The 24,640-nt window shown below is 38.8% G+C and overlaps 1 protein-coding gene and 2 long non-coding RNA genes across 5 annotated transcripts in view; 2 read left to right on the plus strand and 1 right to left on the minus strand.

Moving 5' to 3' along the window:
- LOC139977685 (uncharacterized) overlaps positions 1 to 24,640 on the plus strand; it is a 39,337-nt gene that overhangs the window by 5,978 nt on the left and 8,719 nt on the right. For all 3 annotated transcript variants that reach the window (XM_071987182.1, XM_071987183.1, XM_071987184.1), the window contains exons 9-12: positions 71 to 241; positions 463 to 573; positions 997 to 1,169; positions 1,352 to 1,471. In XM_071987182.1, the coding sequence (XP_071843283.1) occupies positions 71 to 241; positions 463 to 573; positions 997 to 1,169; positions 1,352 to 1,471 (575 nt within the window). The remainder of the gene's footprint in view (positions 1 to 70; positions 242 to 462; positions 574 to 996; positions 1,170 to 1,351; positions 1,472 to 24,640) is intronic.
- Positions 8,033 to 12,725, plus strand: LOC139977706 (uncharacterized). Its single transcript, XR_011796639.1, has 3 exons — positions 8,033 to 8,640; positions 10,336 to 10,556; positions 11,277 to 12,725. It is a non-coding gene; the product is annotated as an uncharacterized lncRNA (long non-coding RNA).
- On the minus strand, positions 20,225 to 23,370 carry LOC139977708 (uncharacterized). The gene is made up of 4 exons (XR_011796641.1): positions 23,244 to 23,370; positions 22,485 to 22,673; positions 21,644 to 21,748; positions 20,225 to 21,086 (listed from the first exon to the last, which is right to left on the minus strand). It is a non-coding gene; the product is annotated as an uncharacterized lncRNA (long non-coding RNA).

Raw genomic sequence — 24,640 nt, forward strand, 5'->3', positions numbered from 1 at the left:
AGTTTAGGTTATTTGTTGCTCCTGTTTACGTAGTTTGCATATTCCTTAGTTTTAAAATCTTTCTTGGCAGATTATTATTCTACAACAGATGTCATATCAGAAAAAGATTCCAGGATGTTGAATGAGAATGACATCTCCATCATCATGAATATGAAGATGGGAAAAATCTACAAACGATGGATGGGATCTGTCAATCTTGCCAAGGAGACCAACAAATGTGTTGTAATAACAACACTGACAGGTTATGCACATCATAATAAGAAATTATTATATCAGATATTATTTTATGTCAGATATTAATATAAATCAGTATATAACGTTCGCATCGTCTTGTTGTGTGCTAAAGTAAAGGAATTGTTAACAAAGATATCCACATTTTATTTCAGGATATGAGGATATTAAGTGGCTTTGTGTAACAGTTCCTGCTATATATTAGGTAATTTGTTTGGTTTCACTTTGTAGATAAACTGATTAGAAAGAAGCAAATTCATTGGGAGGCTTTCATCAGAAAATGTCTTGATTTGCCAGCGTCGAACCATCTAGTGAAGATCGAAGCAATATCCATCCAAAGTAGTGAGTTGCCATTTCTCATACTTTCTAGATAAAGTAGCTGTTATTAATCATGCCATGTTGTTATAACAAATCATAAGGAATTTGATTTTCTCACGGACGTCCATGCATCCGTATTATCTGTGTTGCACCGCAACCCTTTCTTTTTCCCCGGGTGTGATGAATATCATCTTAGGAAGGATACCGAATAAACAGCGTAGACTTAGAGAAGCTGGTATGATCTTCTTAAGATAGCAAGACGATCAAGTTACACTATTACTAACATGTCAAAGAGCTGATACCTTTCTGAACAGACAGTTACAGGAATAGAAAACATAATTCAACATTGTTCCAAAACTTATTAGATTTCTGATACTTTGTACTATAAAAAATAAATACGTAATCATTTTGTTTAGTCTCTTGTATTGATTTCTTTGACTCTTTAAGATAAATTGTTCCTTATAAGTGAGCACCTCGTTTGTGAAACTATGCAGGATTTCTTGTCACGTGATACTAAAGATAAAGGGGACTACTACTGTTGTAGTTCATTGTCAGTTCCTGACGTCATCAAACACGTAGCGGGAATTTTGGAAGGAATGGACATTATTAAAACATTCGGGGTAAGTAATAAAACGAAAACCTTTGAATTGTACAAGCAATGACCAAAATAATGTACTATTACCTACCCGTCTTCCGTTAAAACATTGCTATTAATAAACATCGTTTTCAATCAATAACGAGGGCTTGTACCTATTCGCCCGTGCATCTTAACAGTACCTGTTTATTTTGCTTCTTTGGTTAGTTTCTTCACCCTGGCCTATCAATCAAAAAGGTTTTACTAACCAAGGAAGGGCAAGTCAAATTATTTGACTTCTGTCTGGCACGCGATGCTCCGAAAATAGCCGCTCTTAAGAAGGCACAGGTAAGATAAATGGTGATGCCACTGGTCTGTCTCATAGTCCGGCTCATTCATTTGTTTACATCAACTACGAAATGAACCATATATATTTACAGTAAGCATCTATAAAATGTGTATACAATGTCGAAAAAGTAGGGAAAAATCCTAACTCTGTAATAATTCATCAATGCAGTTGGTTTACACGAAGAAACGTATGTACGAATTAAACTAGGGAAATGTTTGGGATAAATGGATATGTTATGTTTTATTTAACATTAAGGATAAACTCGGTTAGCATATGTCACGGGTAAGGTAAAACTATTTGCTGGACAACGTAAATACTCGAGGCGGATGGCGTGTGTCTTTTCTATGAGTTTTATTTACTCCTCGTAACCAGGGGCAAAAACCCTGAAACACAACGTAAAATGTACGCATTGTATAAACAAATATTTCACACAAATTAGACGTTACATCGGCAATATGAAACATATCAAACATGCATTGATCTCGCTGTATGATCCCATGATTTTACACCTTATTAACACTTATCACCTATTTACAATATGCCCTCCCTATACAGACATTCGATACTAACAAACTTCTCAAAAATATATTTTATATGTGCTTTCCAATCTCTAACATATTTCGGCCTCGCTACACTCAAATAAGAAACAAGAATACGACTAACTAGTTGCGTTCCCTCTACTGCATAGTAAGGTTTGATTTAGTATACATAAGAAAATGAGACAATTACGGAATTCGGTCAGTTTCCGGCTTTTTACACGTATCGGTACGTCCTTTACGATATATTACAAGATATATATATATATATATATATATATATATATATATATATATATATATATATATATATATATATTGCCACGAATTCACCAGCAGGGAACTGAAGTTGCCCCTACATATACTATATCAGGATAGTGAAGTACTGCGGGCTAACGTCGCCCAACGGACATCGTGTCCAACTGCAACAAGTAACTGCTGTGGTGCACCCAGCACCCTTGCACCAAGTATACTATACCAAACACGAATACCACGCCCTGACCTGCTTACCCGGCCTATTCATACCAACCCTTTACCTGCATTTTATGCAAATTAATCTATACAAAGACTTGCACAAATTCCATTGATGCCCGTCGAGCAATCAGTGAATTAAACAAAGCATATACTAGAATGTCGTATGTTACTAATTTGAACTTCGTGAGCAACACAGACAACAAATGAATATTCATCAGTAAATTTATACAGCTGCACGATAGTCGTTAGACTTGCGTCAAGCATACTCGTGACACATCCCCCTTCTTAAGATAATTTACGAGAGAACATACAGAGTATAAAACTTCCTTTTCTTTACACAGAATTAACTTATATACAAAACGAGCTCAATATTCTATAACCAGCGAGTTACATATAGAACATTCAACATATACTTCTCAAGCTGGGCAACGACTTAAAAAGTCCGCTCCATAGTTCTCTGAACCTTTGATTGCCTTAATTACAAATCTGAATGGCTGAATACATAAGGCCCATCTAAGCACTCTGCTGTTCTTTATCTTGGCCTTATTTATGTACACCAACGGATGGTGGTCCGTTTCCAACAAAAATTCAACCCCGTACAAGTAAATCTGAAACTTTTCCATGGCCCAAACAACAGCTAGACATTCTTTCTCAATGGTAGCATATTTAACTTCTCGAGGCTGCAACTTTCTACTGGCGAAACATATTGGGTACTTTACGCCATCCTCTTCCTGCATGAGTACTGACCCAACCCCTACATCCGAAGCGTCACATCTAAGAATGAATGGTTTCGACATGTCGGGTAGGTGCAAGATTGGTGCGGAAGCTAGCCTAGATTTTAACGTTTCAAATGCAGCACCCTGAGAAGAACCCCATTTAACCCTGTTTGGATTAGAACCTCGCGTGAGATCAGTTAAGGGAGCTGAAATGGCCGCGAAGTTTGGTATAAACCGACTATAATAGCCAGCAAGTCCCATAAATGATCTCACTTCCTTTTTTGTAGTAGGTATCGACGCATTTAAAACCTTCTGCACCTTGTCGGGCTGAGGGCTCAAGATCCCTTCCCCAACCACGTAACCTAAAAATTCTAACGATGAGTAACCAACAAAACACTTTGTTGGTCGCGCTGTAAGTCCGGCGCTCCTAAGACGCTTAAGCACTGTTGCCATCAGTTCTACATGACTATCCCATTCTGTGGAGAACATTAATATATCGTCGATGTAGTGAACAGTGATTTGCAACCCATCAAGCAGCCTGCGCATCATACGCGTAAATACGGCAGAAGCGTTGACAACACCAAAAGGCATGACTTTGAATTGATACATTCCTTGATGCGTTACAAAAGCTAGTTTCTTTCTCTCTTCTACGGCAACCGGTATCTGCCAATAACCTTTTGATAGATCTATTTTTGTAAAATACTTCCCCTTAGATACCTTTGCCATCAAGTCCTCAACACTGGGAATAGGTTCGGGGTCAAATAAAGCAATCTTGTTAAGCTTTCTAAAGTCAACACAAAACCTGTTTGACCCGTCTTTTTTGCGAACCAACACTATTGGCGATGCGTACGGCGAATAAGACCTTTCAATAACATCAGTTTCTAACATGTTCTCTATTTCTTCCTCTATAACCTTTTGCGTACTCAATGGAATTGGATACGGTCCACTTCTTACAACTTCATCCGTTACCAATGGCAACGTATACTCAAGTAAATTCGTACGACCAGGAGTATCGGTTAACACATCTCTGAATTCAGACAATACAAGCGAAACCTCTTTTGCTTTGTTTTTCACATTGACATCTCTAAAACATTCTTTTGATTTAGAAGGAGGTAGTACTATGATAAACTTATCTGTTTCAGAATTATTTTCCTTAATGATCGCGCAAGATCCACTCTGCTCCTCTAACACACTCCCAGCTGACGTAATATCAACATTTCGATCGGATGTTCGAACAAAATATTTCTTTAGTAAGTTTGCGTGAAATGTTTTGAGTTTTTCCTCTTTGTTGACTCTATAGTCGTACTTGCCTACCTTTCCTACAATATGATAAGGCCCTTTCCACTGCATAGTTAGCTTGTTACTGTCTGTAGGTAACAAAATTAGAACTTGGTCATCGACATTGAATTTTCGATCACGTGCCCTTGCGTCATAACATTTCTTGTATCTACTAGACGACTTGGCCAGCTCGTTTTGAGCCAAATAACATGTTTCCTCAAGTCTTTCTTTCAAATCGATCACATACTGATAGGTAGTTTTAACTTCTTCCTCCTCTATTTCACCCGTCCACAAATCTTTCAAGATACCCATTGGCCCTCGGACCGTCCTCCCATACAACAATTCAAATGGGGAGAATCCTAGTGATTCTTGGGGGACCTCACGATAAGCAAACAGCAGGGCGGGTAAAAATCGATCCCAATCACGTGGTCTTTCAGCAGACATACGCCTTAACATTTTTTTTAACGTACCGTTAAATTTCTCAACCAAGCCGTTGCAAATTGGATGGTAAGGTGTAGTGGTTAGTTGTTTGATCTGCAATACCCGACTAATCTCCCTCATGAGATCGGAAGTAAACTGACTTCCCATGTCGGTCAGAATTTCTTTGGGAAACCCCACCCTAGTAAATATCTCGAGTAGAGCTTCGGCTACACGCTCTGTTTCAATAATAGGCAGAGCAACTGCCTCTGGGAACCTCGTAGCATAATCTACTAAAGTCAATACATATCTATTCCCTCGATCTGACACTGGAGCTAACGGACCCACTAAATCGATAGCTACCCTATGAAACGGAGTGTCTATGAGTGGCATGCGTCCTAACGGTACTTTGGAGATTCTACCCTTCGAAACCGTTCTCTGGCATATATCACAAGACATACAAAACATTTTCACATCGTTTTGGATACCAGGCCAATAGAAATTGTTCGTGATCCTATCGTATGTTTTTTTGACACCTAGGTGACCCGACAATGGCGCTTCGTGGCCCACACTTAACACTTTGTTTCGAAACCTTTCAGGCATCACTACCTGACGAAATTCTTTGTCACCTCTTGACTTCGCCGACTTGAATTTACGAAACAATACATTATTTACTATCGTAAACCTAACCTCATTTCCACCTCTCGTCATTTTGACATTACCAGTCTTTGCTATGTCATACAATTTGGCAAAACTAGGCTCGTCTTTCTGAGCCTGTATCAATTCTTCTCTACTAATATCTACCTCCTCCGACTTTGCGGTTCTCAAAGGCTTGAGAGGTTTCTCCCTTTTTTGCTTTTGAGCTCGGGTCTCGACAGCACCACTTACAGAACCTAAATCCTTACCACTACTTTCAAATTGAGGGGGATTCCAATTCGGGTCTGGGTCCTGTGGTTCTCTGACACCATTGATATTTCCCAGAATTAAATCATATAACGGACTTTCCATTACTAGAGCCTCCACTTCTCCCTGATAAAATGGCGTATCAACAGCAATAACAGCAACTGATACGTCACGTACTGTACCATCAAGAAGAACACAACGTTTGTTTACACCTGTGAACTTTGAAGGGTCAACGAATTTCCTCCGAGCTACAACCGTAGTGCAACCTGTGTCCCTTAATACCGACACCTTTGACAACCCAATGTAACCATCCCTCACAGGCATACATCCATAATTGGTTTCTACAGCACTTACTTTAGGCAGACCGTGTTTAACATTGTCCTCCCCTACCAGTAATTCGGAGTCGGTTTGACAAGCGGCCGCCCTTTCTTTTACCTCTGCCTTAGAGTCACTACCCTCTGACAAACCTGCACCCCTGTCATAGCTACGACCTTTTGAGGCATATGTACCCCTATGTTTCTTACAATCGCGAGAAACATGACCCACGTCGCTACAATTATAACATTTCTTGTTCTTATTCCACTCCTTGCCTTTATCTACCTGCTTTTCAAACTGTAAATTGTGGCTAGATTCTTGTTTTGAAGAACATTTCTTGTCCCACTGTTTACCCCTGGCGTCGACATAACGATCAGCCCTATAAGCCATGTCTTTGACACTAACAGGTTGTCCCTCTTTAACAAATATACGAAGATCCTTAGGACACATACTATAAAATTGATCTTTAACCATGAAGTCTAGCATACCTTCATAAGACTTAGTCGTATTGCTAAGGTCTACCCAGCGTTCCAAGTAACCTGTGAGTCTATCCACTAATTGGATGTAGTTTTCCCCTCCTTCAAGCTTTGAACCTCTAAACTTTCTACGAAAACCATCGGCATTCATATCATAAATACAAAGTAACGCTTTCTTAAGGATGTCATAATTCTTAGAATCATCATCGGACAATCTTGAATAAACATTAAGGGCTTTGCCCGTTAACAAGGCACTCAACAATATGGCCCATTCTGATCTGACTTTTCCTGCCGCGGTTGAGTACCTCTCGAACCTTTTTAGGTATGAGTCAATATCGTCTGTTTTTTCGTTAAAACATGGTATCTCAGGCTTTTTGAACGGTGACATTTGCGGCGAGCCTACATCCGGTTTTCCTGAGGACCGCGTCTTCACGTTTTCCTCTGCAATTCTTAGTTCAATTTCTTTCAACTCCTTTTGATGTTCTCGCTCCCTCTGTCTTTCGTCCCTTGTCTGTGCATCCAGATTCTTTGCAAAATCAATTAGCGCCTGCCCTTTGAGGTCAAGGCTTTCTCCCATTTCGATATAATTTTGAAACTCTGCCATTTTAGGCAATTCTGTAGTGACGAGGGACACGAAATTAACACATAAGATCAATGAAATGCGAACAATAATAATCACCTCCTTCATCCCAGAACGAGCTCCCATAACAATTAGAGTAAAACTTGCTAACACCCAGTTCGTTCGTCGCTTTCTATTGTTGACGAGAATGACGCAGACGTCGGACGGCTCGTTTGGCTCTGTCGAGGGCGCTCGCGGCCCGCAAAACGTCAGACGAAGTTTCTGATGCTTAGTGCTATTGGTGGCCCGACGATAAACGACCAGACGATTAGATTCCCGGACAGGCCCCCAAATGTCACGGGTAAGGTAAAACTATTTGCTGGACAGCGTAAATACTCGAGGCGGATGGCGTGTGTCTTTTCTATGAGTTTTATTTACTCCTCGTAACCAGGGGCAAAAACCCTGAAACACAACGTAAAATGTACGCATTGTATAAACAAACATTTCACACAAATTAGACGTTACATCGGCAATATGAAACATATCAAACATGCATTGATCTCGCTGTATGATCCCATGATTTTACACCTTATTAACACTTATCACCTATTTACAATATGCCCTCCCTATACAGACATTCGATACTAACAAACTTCTCAAAAATATATTTTATATGTGCTTTCCAATCTCTAACATATTTCGGCCTCGCTACACTCAAATAAGAAACAAGAATACGACTAACTAGTTGCGTTCCCTCTACTGCATAGTAAGGTTTGACTTAGTATACATAAGAAAATGAGACACTTACGGAATTCGGTCAGTTTCCGGCTTTTTACACGTATCGGTACGTCCTTTACGATATATTACAAGATATATATATATATATATATATATATATATATATATATATATATATATATATATATATAGCACTGGATTGGTATTTACGTTTACTTCTCCAAGTTGGTGCTTAGGTTTACCTGAGGTGAAATGATTGGATCAACTTGAAATTTTACATCAGTATACCTTATGGTACTAGGACTGCATATCAGTCGTTATAAGTTGCTACCTATTTTTTGGGTCATTTGGCAAGGAAAAATCCAATTGGTCAAACCCTTACGGTAAACCTAAGTCTTGCTCTCAAAGTATATCCCCCAGTTGGTATATAAGTTGACCTGACGTACAGGCATCCGTAGTTTTCTTGACAGCCGCAGTTGCCTGTATTCAGTGTATACGCTCTACACTGTGTACACTGTATACGCCAGGGCTAACGCTAAAGCATACCCGTAGGCTGCATTGCATGCAACCCAATAACAGTTTCGGCTAATATAAGATGATGTGTAGTATCTGTTCCCTGCCGATGTAAGGGGACTGGGCTTGAGATCGGGTCAGTCGTTCGCCGGGAAGTTTGGTTTTCGTGCCCAGGTTCTTTCCTTGTTGACTTTTTCTTAAAAAAGTACCGTTAACACGAAAACGTCTCACCAACAACTTCAGGTAAGGTTCCTGAGATTAGTCAAAGTTTGGTGTTATTAATAACGTTGATATTATAACGTTGTTGCATACAGCTTCACGTTATTTGTTCATACCCATATTTCAATACTATAGTCTAGACTAGCTTCTAGCCTAAAACTTGTAAGGCCTAGCCTACGTTCGACTGTAGCCTAGGGCCATAGTCCAAGTCCTAACACTACCTTAGCATTGGGTCAAGGGTAAACTGGTCTGTAGTTTGAGCTACAAATTAATACCAACTGCCAGAGAAATTAGATTTCAAGTAGGTCAGCTTAACTTCTTAGCCTACTGTGCATGTACAGTATGTATCATATACTGTATGGCCTTAGATTTTGCTGGACAATTATGTTACTGTACATTGCCCTAATCATGACCAGATACTGTAGCATGGTGGGCTTTTAATTGACGCACTTAAGGATTTGATCAATGATATCTATCAAGGAAAAATCCAAATTACTCAACTGTATGTGTTTTTCATATGTGTAGTTCCTCAGAAATGTTCTGATCTCAAAATATTTAAGGTTCTGTGCTTATGCACCGTACAATTGAGCAGAATTTGACCACAAAATGTCTGCCGTGTCAAGTTCTTTCATACCCCTAAATTGACACATTTGTCGATAAGCTAACTGTAGTGTAGGCCTTAGTATACATCCATTGACTTTAGATGCTGTTTGCTATGCTCTGAGCCTCTAAGCTCTGACAGGTCATGTCCCAGAGAGTAGTGTTATCATATTGAGGTAATGTTGGGTATTTTAAGGGTGTAAGATTTCCAAATGGCCAAAAAACGTGCAAAACTGGGGGGAGGGTGTTAAAAGCTTAAAATATACCACAATTTGGTCAGCAAATACCTCAAATGGATTCAAACTCATGAAATATGTAATTCTGTTTGACTGCAAAAAAATGTTTAGGTGGCCTGCTGTATCGTTGCTAGTAATAATTTAAGGTGCGTCTATTACAGGGGTGCGTCAATTATGAAGCCTTTACTATACTGTACAGTAGCAATGCCTAGATTATTAGAGACTGAAGTCACCATGCAAATGCAACTTACAAGTAGCCTGTATTGAATAAGAGATGCTACAACTGCTATAACTTTTCAAAAAGTTCTTGGAAGTCTTTACTCTCCAAAATATTCTCAGACATTCTAAACACCACTGTACTGTAAGATGTCTGAATATCCCAGTGAGGGTATCAATAAAAACAGTTAAAGAATATAATACTAGAAAATCCAGCATCAAATTTGGACCAATGCAGAATACCTTTAATTTAAGTCTCTCAAGTGATGCATTGTGTTTCAAGTGTCTTATTTATAACTAGCCAAAATTTGTACAAAATAACAATGCCATGCATCCAAAAGGTTATTGAGTCAGTACATTTCCATAATGTAACTATTACAAAAGCTGAGTGCACCTAATTAAAAGTTAACATCCTCCAAAAATATATATAACACAAAAATTTGATAAAGCCTTCTATCCCCTCCCTTGCATATACTGTAAGTCATTTTGTTAAGTCTACTTAGATCCACCAAGTTGACTAAATGTGCAATATTCAGTGTTAAAGATCTGAGCTCTGTATTGGCCCAAAATATATTGGAGAGAAGTGTACAATAAAAATTGAAATAATGCACATCTTCACTCTGACCATTTGATATTTATTTGATTGGCACTGTTAATGTTTTCTCAGACAAATTTGATGATCAACATTCTCAATCTCAAGATGAATGACAACAGCCCACTATCCAAGGGAATAACACTGTACGATGTAGCTGCCATGCAGTGAAAAAGTCAATATTGGAACGGTTGCAATCATAGCTAGAGCACAGATGCCGCCTGGGACAGACTGATGTGGTGACCTACTGCATCATTGACAGCAAAATGGAAGATATTTTCTGAATTAACCAAAAAGTAAGTTAATATTCTGTAGGTTTGACATCGCATAAACTTGATACCATAGGACTCTATTATCTCAAATACGAGTAACATCTGAGGTAATTTATTCCAAAGTTATGGAATGAAGAAAGAAACAATCAGAAGGGATGAAAACTTTTGTATGATCTGGTTAATGTGGTGGTATCTTTTCCTCTATGTCCATAGTATTTAACTACACTAGAGCTATATCCACTCTCTGGTTTTTAATCTTAAAGGTCAATGCAAGACAACACCAAATTGTCAGGCTAGGTCCACATAAAATGTACATGCATATTTAAATTTTGAAACCTTTACAATTGGTAAAGCTTGAATGACTTGCAATTTTTAAAAGCACTTGCTATTGTAGGGAGCTGTTTCAGCTCCAATTGAATGCATGGCTGCATAAATAAAATGTGTAATGTTGTATACAAGGCAAGATGAATCAAGAATTAATGGGCCCAAAATGGGATGGATAAACGAATTGAAATTTACAGTGAAAATAGTATATATGAAAGGTTGTGAGATGATTAAAATATTGGCTGAATTACAGGAGATTTAGTTTTGTAAAGCAGTTCATTGTTTTCTTCATTTGTAGAGTGTGAGGTCATGTGAGGTCTAATCGGTAATCGCAAAACATTCCAAGCTATATTGCGTGTGCTATAATTGGGACCAAATCAGCATATCTTTAAGAGAAAGCTTTTCTTTTTGTACCAACAGATGGATAGATCTACAGGCTAATACAGCAAAGGATATGCTCTAATTAGAAATGCCAGGCAAGATTATCACACAGTTTACAGTGGGGTGAATACAATCATCAACCAAGCTTTTCATCATGCTGCACATAGTGGTATACAGTAGCTCCTTGTTGGGCTTATCAATTAAAAGCTTGCATAGAAGCCGATGCCAAGCAAAGCAAAAGTATGTCCTGTAAATCGCGAACTAGATTCACACATCTCATGTATATCCTCTGGGACACAGCACATCTTTCAATGGAGTTAGGAAGTTGCTGGGAATAGTTGTTGGATTGGCACAGTAATGTAGTATTTGCTTCACATAAATGCAGAGCAGTAACAGAAAACTAACTAGTTCCAGGATATGTTACACTGTTACACCATATAAAAGATAGAGGAAATTAATAGTATAAGCTTCAAGCAGACAGAACCAAGAGAATGCAGACCAGTCTTTATGGGAAGTCTTCTACATATTTAACTGTATAAATGGACTCATTCTTTTGCAATGTACCTCTTGAAATATTTTAGTTTGGTGACATTGTGGCACTACATGTTTTTGTAAGTATTAGGGAACATTTGCAGCTGCTTGTCAAGAACATGGAACTTGTTATACAACTGAAGTGGTCCTGATGCTTAAGTGTTGAGGTTACTGGATATTTTGCTGCCTTACCTTGCTTTAACTGTTCTTAAATGCATTTCTCATGTTTTAAGATGTTTTAATTTTGTATTCCAAACAAGATCAGCAAGCCATAGTACAGTAATTTTCAACAACCACCACACAGATACTTGTGCAGGACTAAGGGTATTTGTTAAGCAGATTACTATTATAAAAATCTTTCAAACTTTTATCCCTCAAAATCTCCAGGGGTACACTGCATTGTTTCTGAACCACAGTTTCACAATTCTACAAGTGGGGTTCAGGGGTTATGCTATGGGAAAAGTTTACAATGTTAGGCCTGACTTAATTACTGAAAGCTTGTGGTATTTTATTACACCAAGAACCAGTTTATTCTTTAAACAAAATTAAATTATTTCCCCTCAAAATTGAGGGGAGTGAATACAGCAAAGGCACATGCAACTAGCACCAATGTCATGGAAACCTAGTGCAGCCCAATGAAACATACTGTAAAACCACAACACTTGTAACTATAGGTATGAAATTGTACAATCCAGGGGTATAGTGTATAATTTTGTCCCTCCAAGCATGGAAACTCCATGATATTGTGGTAATTTGCATTGGTCACGGTATTAGATACAGCCTATACTGGTAAGTCTAGATAAATACTTGAGGTATAAGTTAGTTCCCAAAATGTTTCTCATGTATGAGAGAGGTCAGTAAATTGAGGTCATGAAATAGTGCAAGTATCCTGGTTTATGTGAAATAAATCTTGTGGAAAATATAAACTGGGATTGAAAATACAATCAACTGCTTGAATATGATTGTACAATTTTTATTGTGTCTCGTCTTTTAATATCATGCTAATCTCCACTACTGTATGTGTTTGGTAATAAGCCAGATTTCTGGGTAGAAGTTTAAAAAAACAAATCGTCAACAATTTTTATGAATTTTAAGCAATCGCATTCACTGCCTCTATCTCTGTTTATGTTTTGAGTCAGCAACACAGTATACTGTACAGTAGTGAAAAGAAATGGACACTTTCTGTTGTATTCCTGATCAATTGAAAATTGTTTGTTGTTTGACTGTAGCAGTATTCCTCTGAGGAGTGAAAAAAAATAAACATACAGTGAACAGTTGCAACTGCGCATGCATTTATGCATTACTTAAATTATGTTCTGATGCAATTCATGTAATATTCACTGTCGATTTTAGTTCAAAACTGCCAGTATACCATTAGTTCCTGAGCCATAATTTTTTTGCTTTAAAAATCTGGCTTTGAGTGTATAGTATTTTGTCAAAAACATAAAAGTGGAGGGGCTGCTTATCATCATTCCCTGAACAGGCTTTACCCAATTTGTTAACTACAGTATAATGGTAACATATCAAAATGTCTGGGGGACTTGCCACAGTGCTGACAATTTTCAAATATTTCCATGGTTCCACCAGGGATGTTAGAGATGGACAAACAACATTTGACCTTTCTTTAACGTTTGTTTCGTGCCGACATTAATACTGTTTTTGGTCCAATACTAATACCTAAATAGGGTGACAGGACAAAATCCCCCAGAGCCAAAATCCCCCTGGACAAAATCCCCCTAGGACAAAATCCACCCAAGCCAAAATCTCCCCAAGCTATAAAAAATCCCATCAATTCTTTACAAAAATGTGTCATCCTGGTCCCCGTTATCGTCATCCAATACCGTCATCCGGTACCCTCACCAGTATTTCCATTGGTACTCTCAGTGGTACTCTCAGTGGTTCCCGGACCAGTACTCCGACCATACCCCGACCGGTACCTTAATAGTGAGCCTGACAGTTACCCCCACCGGTACCCCTCCCTGACCAGTACCCTGGACTGTACCCCGGCTCGTACCCCGGCCGGTACCTCGACCGGTATCCCAACTGGTATCCTGAAAGGCACTCTGACACATACTCTGACACGTACCCTTACTAGTACTGGTACAATAAACAGTAATTTGACCAGTACCTTGACCGGTCCCTTAAATGTCACACCATGGAGCTATATCCCATGGCCACACTAACAGGTAGCCTTGCAATTACCCTCAATGATCTCCCGACCAGTCCCCTGACCAGTATCCGGACTGGTATCCTGACCAGTACCCTAACCAGTACACTGAGTGGAACCCTGACTGGTAGAGTGACCAGTATGATGAACGGTACCCTGACCAGTCACGTGACCAGTACCTTGACCGGTACCCTCACAGGTACCCTAACAGGAGCCCTCACAGTAACACTCGCCAGTACCCTCACTAGTACCCTGACCAGTCCCCTGAACGGTACCCTAACCAGTGCAATGTCCCATGCCTTGACTGTCACACCTGGGCCATCCCTGGTTGTTGCAGGCAGGCTTTGTATGGGTCAGGGGGATATTGTCCGGGGGGATTTTGTCCTAGAACCCCTAAATAGCACTCAAAACGGATAATGGTACCAGACGGTACCTGTACATTGTCTGCTAGATTCATACGATGTCAAAAGGCTAGAACATGCACTATAATACTGTTATCAGTCGTGAGTAGGTATATACCACACTCATCTCATATCAGTATTTGTTTCTAATGTCATAACAGGCAGTGGCGGAGCGTCCATACAGTCAGGCGGGGGGGGGGGGCGGGGGCGGACTCAAATGTGAAGCTGGCGCCCTTTTCATCTATTCACCACTTTTTACTTATTCGCGATTATTTACTTTTTTTATTGCGCTCTCATCTACCTATTGACATTTGTCACATTTTGTTGGCGATGACACCTATACCTAAAGGGTCATTTCCGGCGATATAGGGAGTATCTTTACTCCAAAGATTTCTGTACGCTCTGCGCCAACCTGTGGTGGCGCTCCGCTTAGATAAAGTCGAAAGCGCCCGTACAGACCTTTCTCGCCCCTCTGACCAATATCCCTAGCTCCGCCACTGGCTCCCAATCTTCTTCCCCGTCAATCCGTCTAGTGTCCCCCCCCCCTTCCCCAACCGAACCTCGTATGTTAAAGGAATATCTAATGATTAGAGACACTTATTCTAATGTTAAATCAGCAAAGAGCAAGCAATAATGATTTTATCACTAAGATTTTTTTTAAATTTCTCAGTTACACCGTCATTTAACTTCCCACTCAATCTTACACTCCCTGATACTCTTCCATCCCAATGTAGGAAACTTCATCGTTACACGCAGCACGCAACAATCTTTGTTCTACTTAATTGATCCTAACTGAGTCTTTCAACTTAAAAGCATATTTTTTCCAAATAGATTAGTGAAAGTTACACAGTTTAATTAATTAGAAGCATCTCCTTGTTAAAGAATTGTATTATCGGCGTATAGTCTTCCGATAAGCGTAACTTAGGGTTGAAAGAAATCAGTGAGAGCAGGCAGTAATGATATAAACTTACATATATATATATATTTTCAAATCTCTTATTGAACGAATTATCAGCCCCCTGGTTACATCGTCATTTATCATCCCTCCCCCATCCTGCCCTACCCTTCTTCACCTCACACACTCCGCTCTATGGGGTTAAAAGAAATCAGCGAGAGCAGGCAGTAATGAAATTTACTTACATTAATGAATTTTTTAAATCTCATTTAGGACAAATTATTAGGTCCCCCTGGTAACATCATTTACCCCCCCCATTCTCCCCTTCCCTTCATTACAATCACTCTCTTACACCTATTATATTAGATATCCTTGCAAAGCGTGATGAACTAGGTCCCTCATTTATCTAATGCGTGGGAGGAACTCGAAACTTTCTTCCTTATCCGCATATTCCAAGCTTTCTCCAAGAAAAGAGTTACAGTACCTATTACCCAGATTTTTAAAAATAGCCTCCCTCCTCAAAAAACGTGATGATCTATGTCTCTCATTAATCTAAAGCATGGATGAACTACCAACTTTAAGCATATTACAAAGTTTTTCCACAAAAGAGCTAAGGAACCTACTACACACAAATTATGTAAATGTCACTAAACGGCATCCGTAGGGACATCGTTTTTTTGGTCCACATTTGAGTTTCCATCATATCTTTAATCTGCTTTTCATACATATCTTTTATTGTGATTGTTATGATGACCACATCTAAGGACTTTTGAGTCGTATTATTGTATCCAGTGGAATTGTCTCGCTGAGATATAAAAGGATGAATTTTCCGTACGTTTTCACGGTAGGCCCCTCTGTTCAAGGTCAATGCACGACTATAACATTAGGTCCACTAAGTGCGGATATTGGTCTCCATTTGCCACTATTGCAGTAAACCCAACCGAGCAACGTGTCTACGGTGTCTCTTAAAAGACAATATTATTAACAAGTTCGAAAAGAATTTTTAATCTCTTTGGTGTCATTTTAAAAGTATTTCTGATAACATTACGTACAGAATTCTTTTATGACAATGATAAATGACCGTGATAAAACCAATTTCAAGATTACTAGCGATCAATTCGCTCAATTTGTTTCAAAAAATGATTGAAAAGTGATATGAATTCCTTCTCATTCATTCTTTTTATTTGAGCATGTTGAACGCTTGCGATAACATGTCATTACGAATCATTGCAGACGCTCACCTAAACCGTTAAAAAATACCGTCCCTCTCCCCCTTCTCTTCCTACACTGAGCTCCCAACAGTGGCGGAGCGTCAATACAGTCAGGGGCGGATGCCCCCCCCCCCCCCCCAACGGACTCATATGGACTGCTGGCGCCCTTTTCAGCTATGTATCACTTTTTTTACTTATTCGCGATTATTGACTTTTTTATGGCGCTCTCATCTACCTATTGACATTTGTCACATTTTGTTGGCGATGACACCTATTTATTCTTCGTTTATCTGCAAATTAGCAAGGCCCGGAAAGGGTCATTTCCGGCCATATAGGGAGTATCTTTACTCAAAAGATTTCTGTACGCTCTGCGCCAACCTGTGGTGGCGATCCGCTTCGATAAAGTCGAAAGCGCCCATACAGACCATTCTCACCCCCTCTTACCAATACCCTAGCTCCGCCACGATAACAGGAGTGACTTTCCATATGTTATTGGTAGGAAATTGCAGGAATTATTGGAATCCTCAATGAAAACTATACGTAGGTAGTCTTCTTTGCATGGGGATTGAGTTGTGTAGGTGTTACACAAAAATGTAGATATGCTTTCTTTATTCTTGTGGAAAGCCGCTTTCACTTTGATATCAGATAAACCTGTGGTACATGCAGTGAAGTAGCCAGGATTGTTCCAGTGGAGGGGGTGGGCGCTTGGGGGGGGGGGCTTGACCAATTCCTGGGAGGGCGTCTTGTTACTACCTGAGTGGAGTGCCACCATGGGTTGGCGCTCAGCGTACGGGAAATTTTCAGCTATAAAGACCTCCTAGATCGTTGGAAATAACACTTCCCAGGCCTTGTAAGCTGCTCTAAAGTTTCACAACATCCTTTATTTTGAGATCCCCATGTCTTGATATGGTCATCAAATAGTTTAGAGAAATAGAAGAAAAAAGACAATCTGGTAAGTTGCTTTGAAATATCATGACATATCTCGGCCTATGCGCTATGTCACGTCAGGTTTTTCAGCAACTATAGCCTACTGCCGGTCCGCGGTCGAAGGGTCGTTCATGAGTGGTCATCATGGAGATTCGATACCATGCAGACCAATGAATGATATATTTTTCGCACATGTAATTTTTTCGACACCCAAAATCCCAGTGGGCGGGCGACAAGCTTTCATGGGGCTGTCGCCCCCACCCCCTCCCCCCCTCGTGGCTACGCCACTGGGTACATGGTGCCGAAGCACATATCTTCAAAGTACTGTCTCCAACTTTCAATTGTTTCAAGCTACTATGTGACCAAAAAGAAGTTCTCAAGATGAAGTTGCAGATCTGAAAGGACCAGTAATTTTACTAGGAAACCTTTCGACCACGTACACCTTTGAAGTAGGATAGGATTACACAGTATTTGAATTCTTCATCGATCGGCTTGTATTAAATTAGCTGAAACTCTATAGACCAGTCTTGCAAGGTTTAAAGAAATGGCTCCTTACATAGTTGGCATGATTCAAATTCATCCAGTGCAAATTCATCCAGTGCAAATTCATCCAGATGCAAATTCATCAATATAATTGGTCGAGAACTTGCTAGAACAGTAAGCTGTCTGAATTAGCATCTTCAGATCGAATATGGGTTTGCTGAGTTAGGGAGCAATATGTTCGAAGTACAAGGACCAACCAATGAACACAATTTTAACATAAGAGGCAGAGATAAGACACTATAGCAGAAATCATTATGTCTTCTTTCTGTTTATTACTGATAAATGCAAATATTTTCATTAAAATCAATATGAAATTTCATGTTACTTTCAGAAATATATAAACAAAGCAACTTCTACAACTTCAGCACATTCACATTCATGCTATCAGCTAGAAAATTTACCATGAGGCACATTTTCTATGAGGCATTGATGTGAATACCACTGACATAACTTGTGCTATTCAAATGGATAAAGGGCTTGGTCAAGTCATGAATAAGGCTCTGCCCCATATATTGCACATGTACAAAAAGGGTTACTGCTGTACATGCAATACTTTTTTGATGGGGGAGAGAGGGGTGGGGGAGATGTGGTAACATGTTGAAAAGACCACATCCTTTAATTTGTCATTTTTCTTTTGAACATATGCAAATGTTCAAAAGTAATGAAAGCACTTGGAAATTTCTGAAAGAGATAGGCAGTTGTTGCCCTTGCACTGCTTTGAAGTCTGCACCACTGTAAATATTGTTGAAGGAGTGGAGTTCTGCGAATCTCTTGATAGTCAAGTAATAAATTTTTCTTTCACTGTTTGTTAAACAGCTCCTAGCAGTAATATGTATTTACACGACATTGTATCTGAGGTTCATTATGTAACCGCTGTTTTCTACATAGAGTCAAATTAAAAACCAATGTTAAACTTGTTCACCTGCAATGGTCTAAATTCAGAAAGTACATCAATATCATAACTCTTTTGCATGTTGTATAACGGTACTGAATTTGAAGTGGATTATATTTATCAATGAATATAGCAATGTTTTGGGTAAAAACAATTAAAGCATCCACTTGAACTTCATGTGTTCCTTGCATTGTTTGCTACTTCCTCCTATCTAGATTCGAAAGGGACATATAGATAAATGCTCAATACCTCAAACAACATTATTTAACCTTGTTTCCCACAAAAAAATGTTCTGTCCCAGTTTCTGTAAACTACTCGGGATAAATGGAGGTGTGGGGGGGGAGTTGGACAGGTTGTATTTGATGTTGTATTTGACAATAAAATTCACCTTCCCAAGGAAGTAATACAGTTCTTTAAGTAGCATTTTATGAAGGACCTACAGTATGTAGCATATTGGAATGTTCATCAGATTCCTCATTTTATAGAAACATCTGTGTTTATTGAAACTTTCCTAGGATGTTGCCAACAAGATGCAGTTGAAGTCTACTGTACCTTGTTGTCAAAGGTGGAGCTCACAAAAAGTCCTATCAACTAGTCTTATTCAAGCAGTGGCAACATATGGGAAAAAAGAAAAGCAAAATATGGTACAATTTTGTTAATATTATTTTGAACTATTTATCCCAACACCCTATCCTCCTTTTAAGACTTTTGCAAGCTTGTAAACCAGTTACAGCACTCATGCAACATGATATGACAAAGGTTCATTGCCAGAACATGAAACTAGCAATTTGGAGTAAATTTGTTAAAAGAATGGGGCTCAAAAGAGCTTAAGAAGTCTTTTGAGGTACATTACTTGTTCTGATAAATATATTAATTGCCCTAAGATTCAGCTATTAAAGCAGCTACTAGTCAGATACTAGATAGTATGGGATCATGAAGGTTTTCAGATTTTACCTATATTGGCCTCAAATAACCTTTGACTTGGCTAAGAGCACTCAGCACATGATACACCTGCATACAAACTTCCATTCATCATTCCAATATTGAACTATCATGTTAACATGGCTTTCAGTTTCAGATATCTAGTTATCTCACATGGGCTTCTGCTATACTGTACAAATTTATAGAATAGTACTCAATGTCAGAAACCTATATGCACTGCATATGACTACCAACTTTTCCTTGTTGAGTTAGATGCTCTATGTTACTCTACTGACCTTGAGTAGCCTTTGACCCTCAATGAAGCCAACACCTACTGAAAATTCCATTTTAATTATAAAATTAATGAAATGATTCAGAAAATACTTCATCAGAAAGGAAAACTATTATAAACACTTCTGTTCATACTGACCTCAGCGTAAACAATTTATAGACCAAGAACATATGGTATAACAAGGGCGTAGGAACCGGGGGGGCTGGGGGGGGGGGGGGGCGCCAGCCCCCCCAGTGAAAAATGTGGAGGGGCGGAAGTATCATTCCGCCCCCCCGCTTCGCAAGTCAGAAAACCCCTTTTTCATTTCCAAATGAGAAAAAAAATCTCATTTGGGGCACCAAATTGCATCTAAGGCCTGGTGAAAATACAAAATTAAGTTTACAAAATGGAGTGGGTGTTAAAGTGTGCTATATTGCACCAAATTGCATCTGAGGCTACCTGGAAATGCAAAAAATTCCAAAGGGGAGGGGGACACCCCCTCCCCTTAGACCCCTCCCCCAGGCCGGCCATCAGTCTTCAGCCCCCCCACTAAAAAGTACCTTCCTACGCCACTGTGGTATAATAACTATTAGCTAACATTTCTTCCTTCTACTCTGCAATTTTGAGAGAACAATAAGCAAAATTGATACTGGCAAATGTAACATGGCAACAATAACAATAATTCACAAATGATGATGACATCAGAAAAAGTAGCAACCATGACAATGATGATGATTTGAAAATCTTAATGAGCAATCCTAAATGTAACTAGAATATCACTTTTAGTAGAGCAGGGTTCTCACAAGCCCGTTTTTACCTGGCGGTGGTCGTGGTTTGAATATGATTTTGCCTCTCCCTGCATGGTTTGAAAGTTGAGCGCCCGGGCTGAACATTTATGAACCAGGAAAAGCTTGCTGCCACTTATCTGGTCCGAAAAAATTATAGCATGAGGTAAATTTCCTCCTGGGTGCATAATTATCATAACAGGTCAAGAATTTTTACCAAAGGTGATCATATTTGAATATCTGGAGTCGGCTCAGACTTGAAGGGTTTTGGATTTGGCTCATACCAAGTGGACTCGACTACAGCTCTGCCATAAATATAAAAAGATAATGGATTGTTAATAATTTATTATATGATGTTGAGAAGGTAGAGACTTAGAAAGTTAACTCCTAAATGTAATGGATAGCATTAAACTCTTCGTTTCACTAACAAAAGGATTCTCAAATACAGTACTAGCAACATTACAGCTGAAATAATGGCTCACCAATACGATGCAGTGAAGAAAGGGAGTTTAATAAAGAGCATCCCTCAATGTAATGACTAGGATAAAACTCTTAGTTTCACTAACAAAAGGATACCACATGCAGTACCAACAAGAGGGATGCCCATAATATTGAGGGTCCAATAGACTTAAGGTTTGCTAGACCCAACACCCCCATTGTGGGAAGCATTATTGAGCGTCTAGTTAGCATTTATTGGGTAACTGAAAGTATTGAAGGACCTTGGTGACTCCCCTCCCAGTAGTTTTATAACATTTATGAACCAGGAAGAGCTTGCTGCCACTTATCTGGTCCGAAAAAATTATAGCATGAGGTAAATTTCCTCCTGAGTGCATAATTATCATAACAGTTCAAAAATTTTTACCGAAGGTGATCTTTGGTATCTGGAGTCGGCTCGGAATTGAGGGGTCTTGTATTTGGCTCAGACCAGATGGACTCGGACTCTGGCTAATTGGACTCGACTACAGCTCTGTCATAAATATAAAGAGATAATGGATTGTTAATAATTTATTATATGATGTTGTGAAGGTAGACACTTAGAGAGTACTCCTAAATGTAATGGATAGCATTAAACTCTTCGTTTCACTAACAAAAGGATTCTCAAATACAGTACTAGCAACATTACAACTAGAATAGTTGATTACCAATACGCTGCAGTGAAGTAAGGGAGTTTAATAAAGAGCATCCCTCAATGTAATGACTAGGATGAAACACTTAGTTTCACTAACAAAAGTATACCACATGCAGTACCAACATGGGAGGGGGGGGGGGATGCCCATTACATTGAGGGTCCATCAGACTTGGTTTGCTAGACCCAAAATCCCCATTGTGGGAAGCATTATTGAGCATCTAGTTAGCATTAATTGGGTAACTGAAGTATTAAAAGACCTTGGTGTCTCCCCTCCCAGCAGTATAACAACTGGAATAATGGATTGGTGAAACAATGTTTTATTTGATACAGCGAAGTAAGGGAGTTACATGAATAATAGTTAATGCAATGAATATGATTAAAATCTTTGTTTTACTAACGAAAATTATTCTCAAATACAGCAACATAAGAATTTGTATAAATGGATTATTAATAATGAATTTTATGATGCTGTGAAGGAAGAAAATTCATTAACAAATTTTAATTTGTATGCTGCATGTCATATACCTGTCCAGAAACTAAAAAGAAAAATTCAAACTCATAGAATGCACCGTACCTGGCTCCAAGCAATGACATATAAATCTAGTCCTCATTGTATCTACAGAAGTTGTTTGTCCGATTTTAATCGAAAGCCTTTCCTTTCATTGAAAATTTTGATCTTCAGTAAAAATATTCTTCTGTCTGCAGATTTTATTGATGACAGTACTTCCTTCTCTTGTGGAGAATTCCACCAGCTCTTGTTAACCTACAACAAACCAAAACAACATTTCAATCATATGTCAAAGTTTCACTGAAGTAAATTTTCATGTAAATATTTTTTAAAGCCTCACATTTTGATAGTGACATTGTTGCAAAAGGTACAAATAAACACATCATAATCAAGGTTAAAATGTGATGGTGTGCTAACACCTCAAGTCTTTGCTTCACAATCCTACCTACAATTCATTCCAGCCTGCCAGATGGCAGATTTACAGTACATTTGGTTTTCAAAGACTACGCATAAAGTCATTTCAATTCTGATACCATTCTATGATGGTGGAAGTAGCAAAGTAAAACAAAAGGTTTGGCAGTGGACTTGGTGGGAAGTGGAAAGTCTTTCTTACATTAATTTGTTAGCCGTTGCCTTAGATCGTTTACAGTATTTGAAAATAAACAGCAAATTTTCATCATCTTTGTTCGTGTTGAAACTTAGTACAGTAAATTTATATTATGTATAGTGTGTGTTGATCAGACTTAGAGGATATTAAAGGGAAGGCTTTAGAAAACTAACTTCAGGTCATAGGGATTTAAAATATATCTCACAGTCAATACTTACTGAATATTAAAGACAACTGGGGATGTTTGCAATATATGCTTGTGGGAGCTCCTTATTTCCATATAAGCCATTTCTAGCTGCATCCCATGGTCAGCATGAACCAGCAGCTCCAAGTTACAGTATTTTGATATCCTGCGTCGACCTTGAAATTGCAGCCCTGTACTTCTTGCAATAAAGTGGAGCATATCTGCTGTGGTGTTCTCATTCTGCATTCATGCATTCCTCAAATTGTGCCAAATTTAAGCCATCTTTTCTGACAAGAGAATGAACATAAATAAGTCCAGATAATTGTTTCATAAATTGCAAGTGGAAGTCTTGACAGTGCAGTTCCCTATTTGATGTCAATACTTAGTGTACATGTTGTCCAATATTCATGTCAGTTTAGTTAATTTAGCTATCACTTTTTTCATGGAAACCGCATATGCAACAATTGAGAAAAATGCCACACTACTAAGTTTGAATATTGATCTATTATTTGGTATGTAAGTTGTACCCAGGAATTTAGCATGCAATCACTTCAAGAGATTGACTGAGTATTCATGCATGGTTCAATGCCTCATCTCGCATGCAGTTCATTTACTTAAAAATTGCATGCACCCTAGACTATGTATACCGGTACATTTAGTCCCTCAACGTATCATTTGGGGTTTAAGCTCAGGACTACTCGTGTACACAGACTTTGGCATTATGACTGAGTTCATTTTTAATGTTTGGTTTCAATGATGTTGAAACTTTCCACTCACGATGGCATATGTGTGCGTGTGCATTGGTAGGAGTACTGTGTTTGTGATCCTAGCTTGTAAACACAGTTTCTCATGACAGTAAGCTTTATTGGACAGATCTCATAGTTGGTACAGTATGTATGTATAGATGCATCACAAGTACAAGAAGCCTATTGTTTTTGGTGAAGGTCAAAGGTACTTTAGGTAAAAATGGTCAAATTGTGAAAACTCAATTTGAAGCATGGATAGATCTATTTATTGGTATGTCTAGGCCAGTGGTTGGGTCAACAGGGCAAACTTGTTAAAACCTTATTTAAACCATACATCTCAAAGCAGGGTACACTAGCTTGCAGAGATACATAATGTTTAGTATCATGTTATATCGCTACAGAAGGCTTTCAGTGGTCTTTTTAGATCCCCAACTGTCACTTTGAAAATGTTGTTTATCACAGTTCTCACAGTTTTTTGCTGTATATTATTAAGATACAATAAGTTGTACATGCAGCCTACACATATACAGTAGCATACATGTCAAATTGACAAATTCATAAAATGAAACTTATTACATAATGGAAACCATGTGCAGTGCAGTTTGCATAATGGTGATCTATTTATACACCCAACCAGCTAGTATCGGATCATAGCAACATGTTACCACATGTATGCATTTAAGTG

The sequence above is a fragment of the Apostichopus japonicus genome, chromosome 12, assembly GCF_037975245.1.
Source record: "Apostichopus japonicus isolate 1M-3 chromosome 12, ASM3797524v1, whole genome shotgun sequence".
NCBI lineage: Eukaryota > Metazoa > Echinodermata > Holothuroidea > Aspidochirotida > Stichopodidae > Apostichopus > Apostichopus japonicus.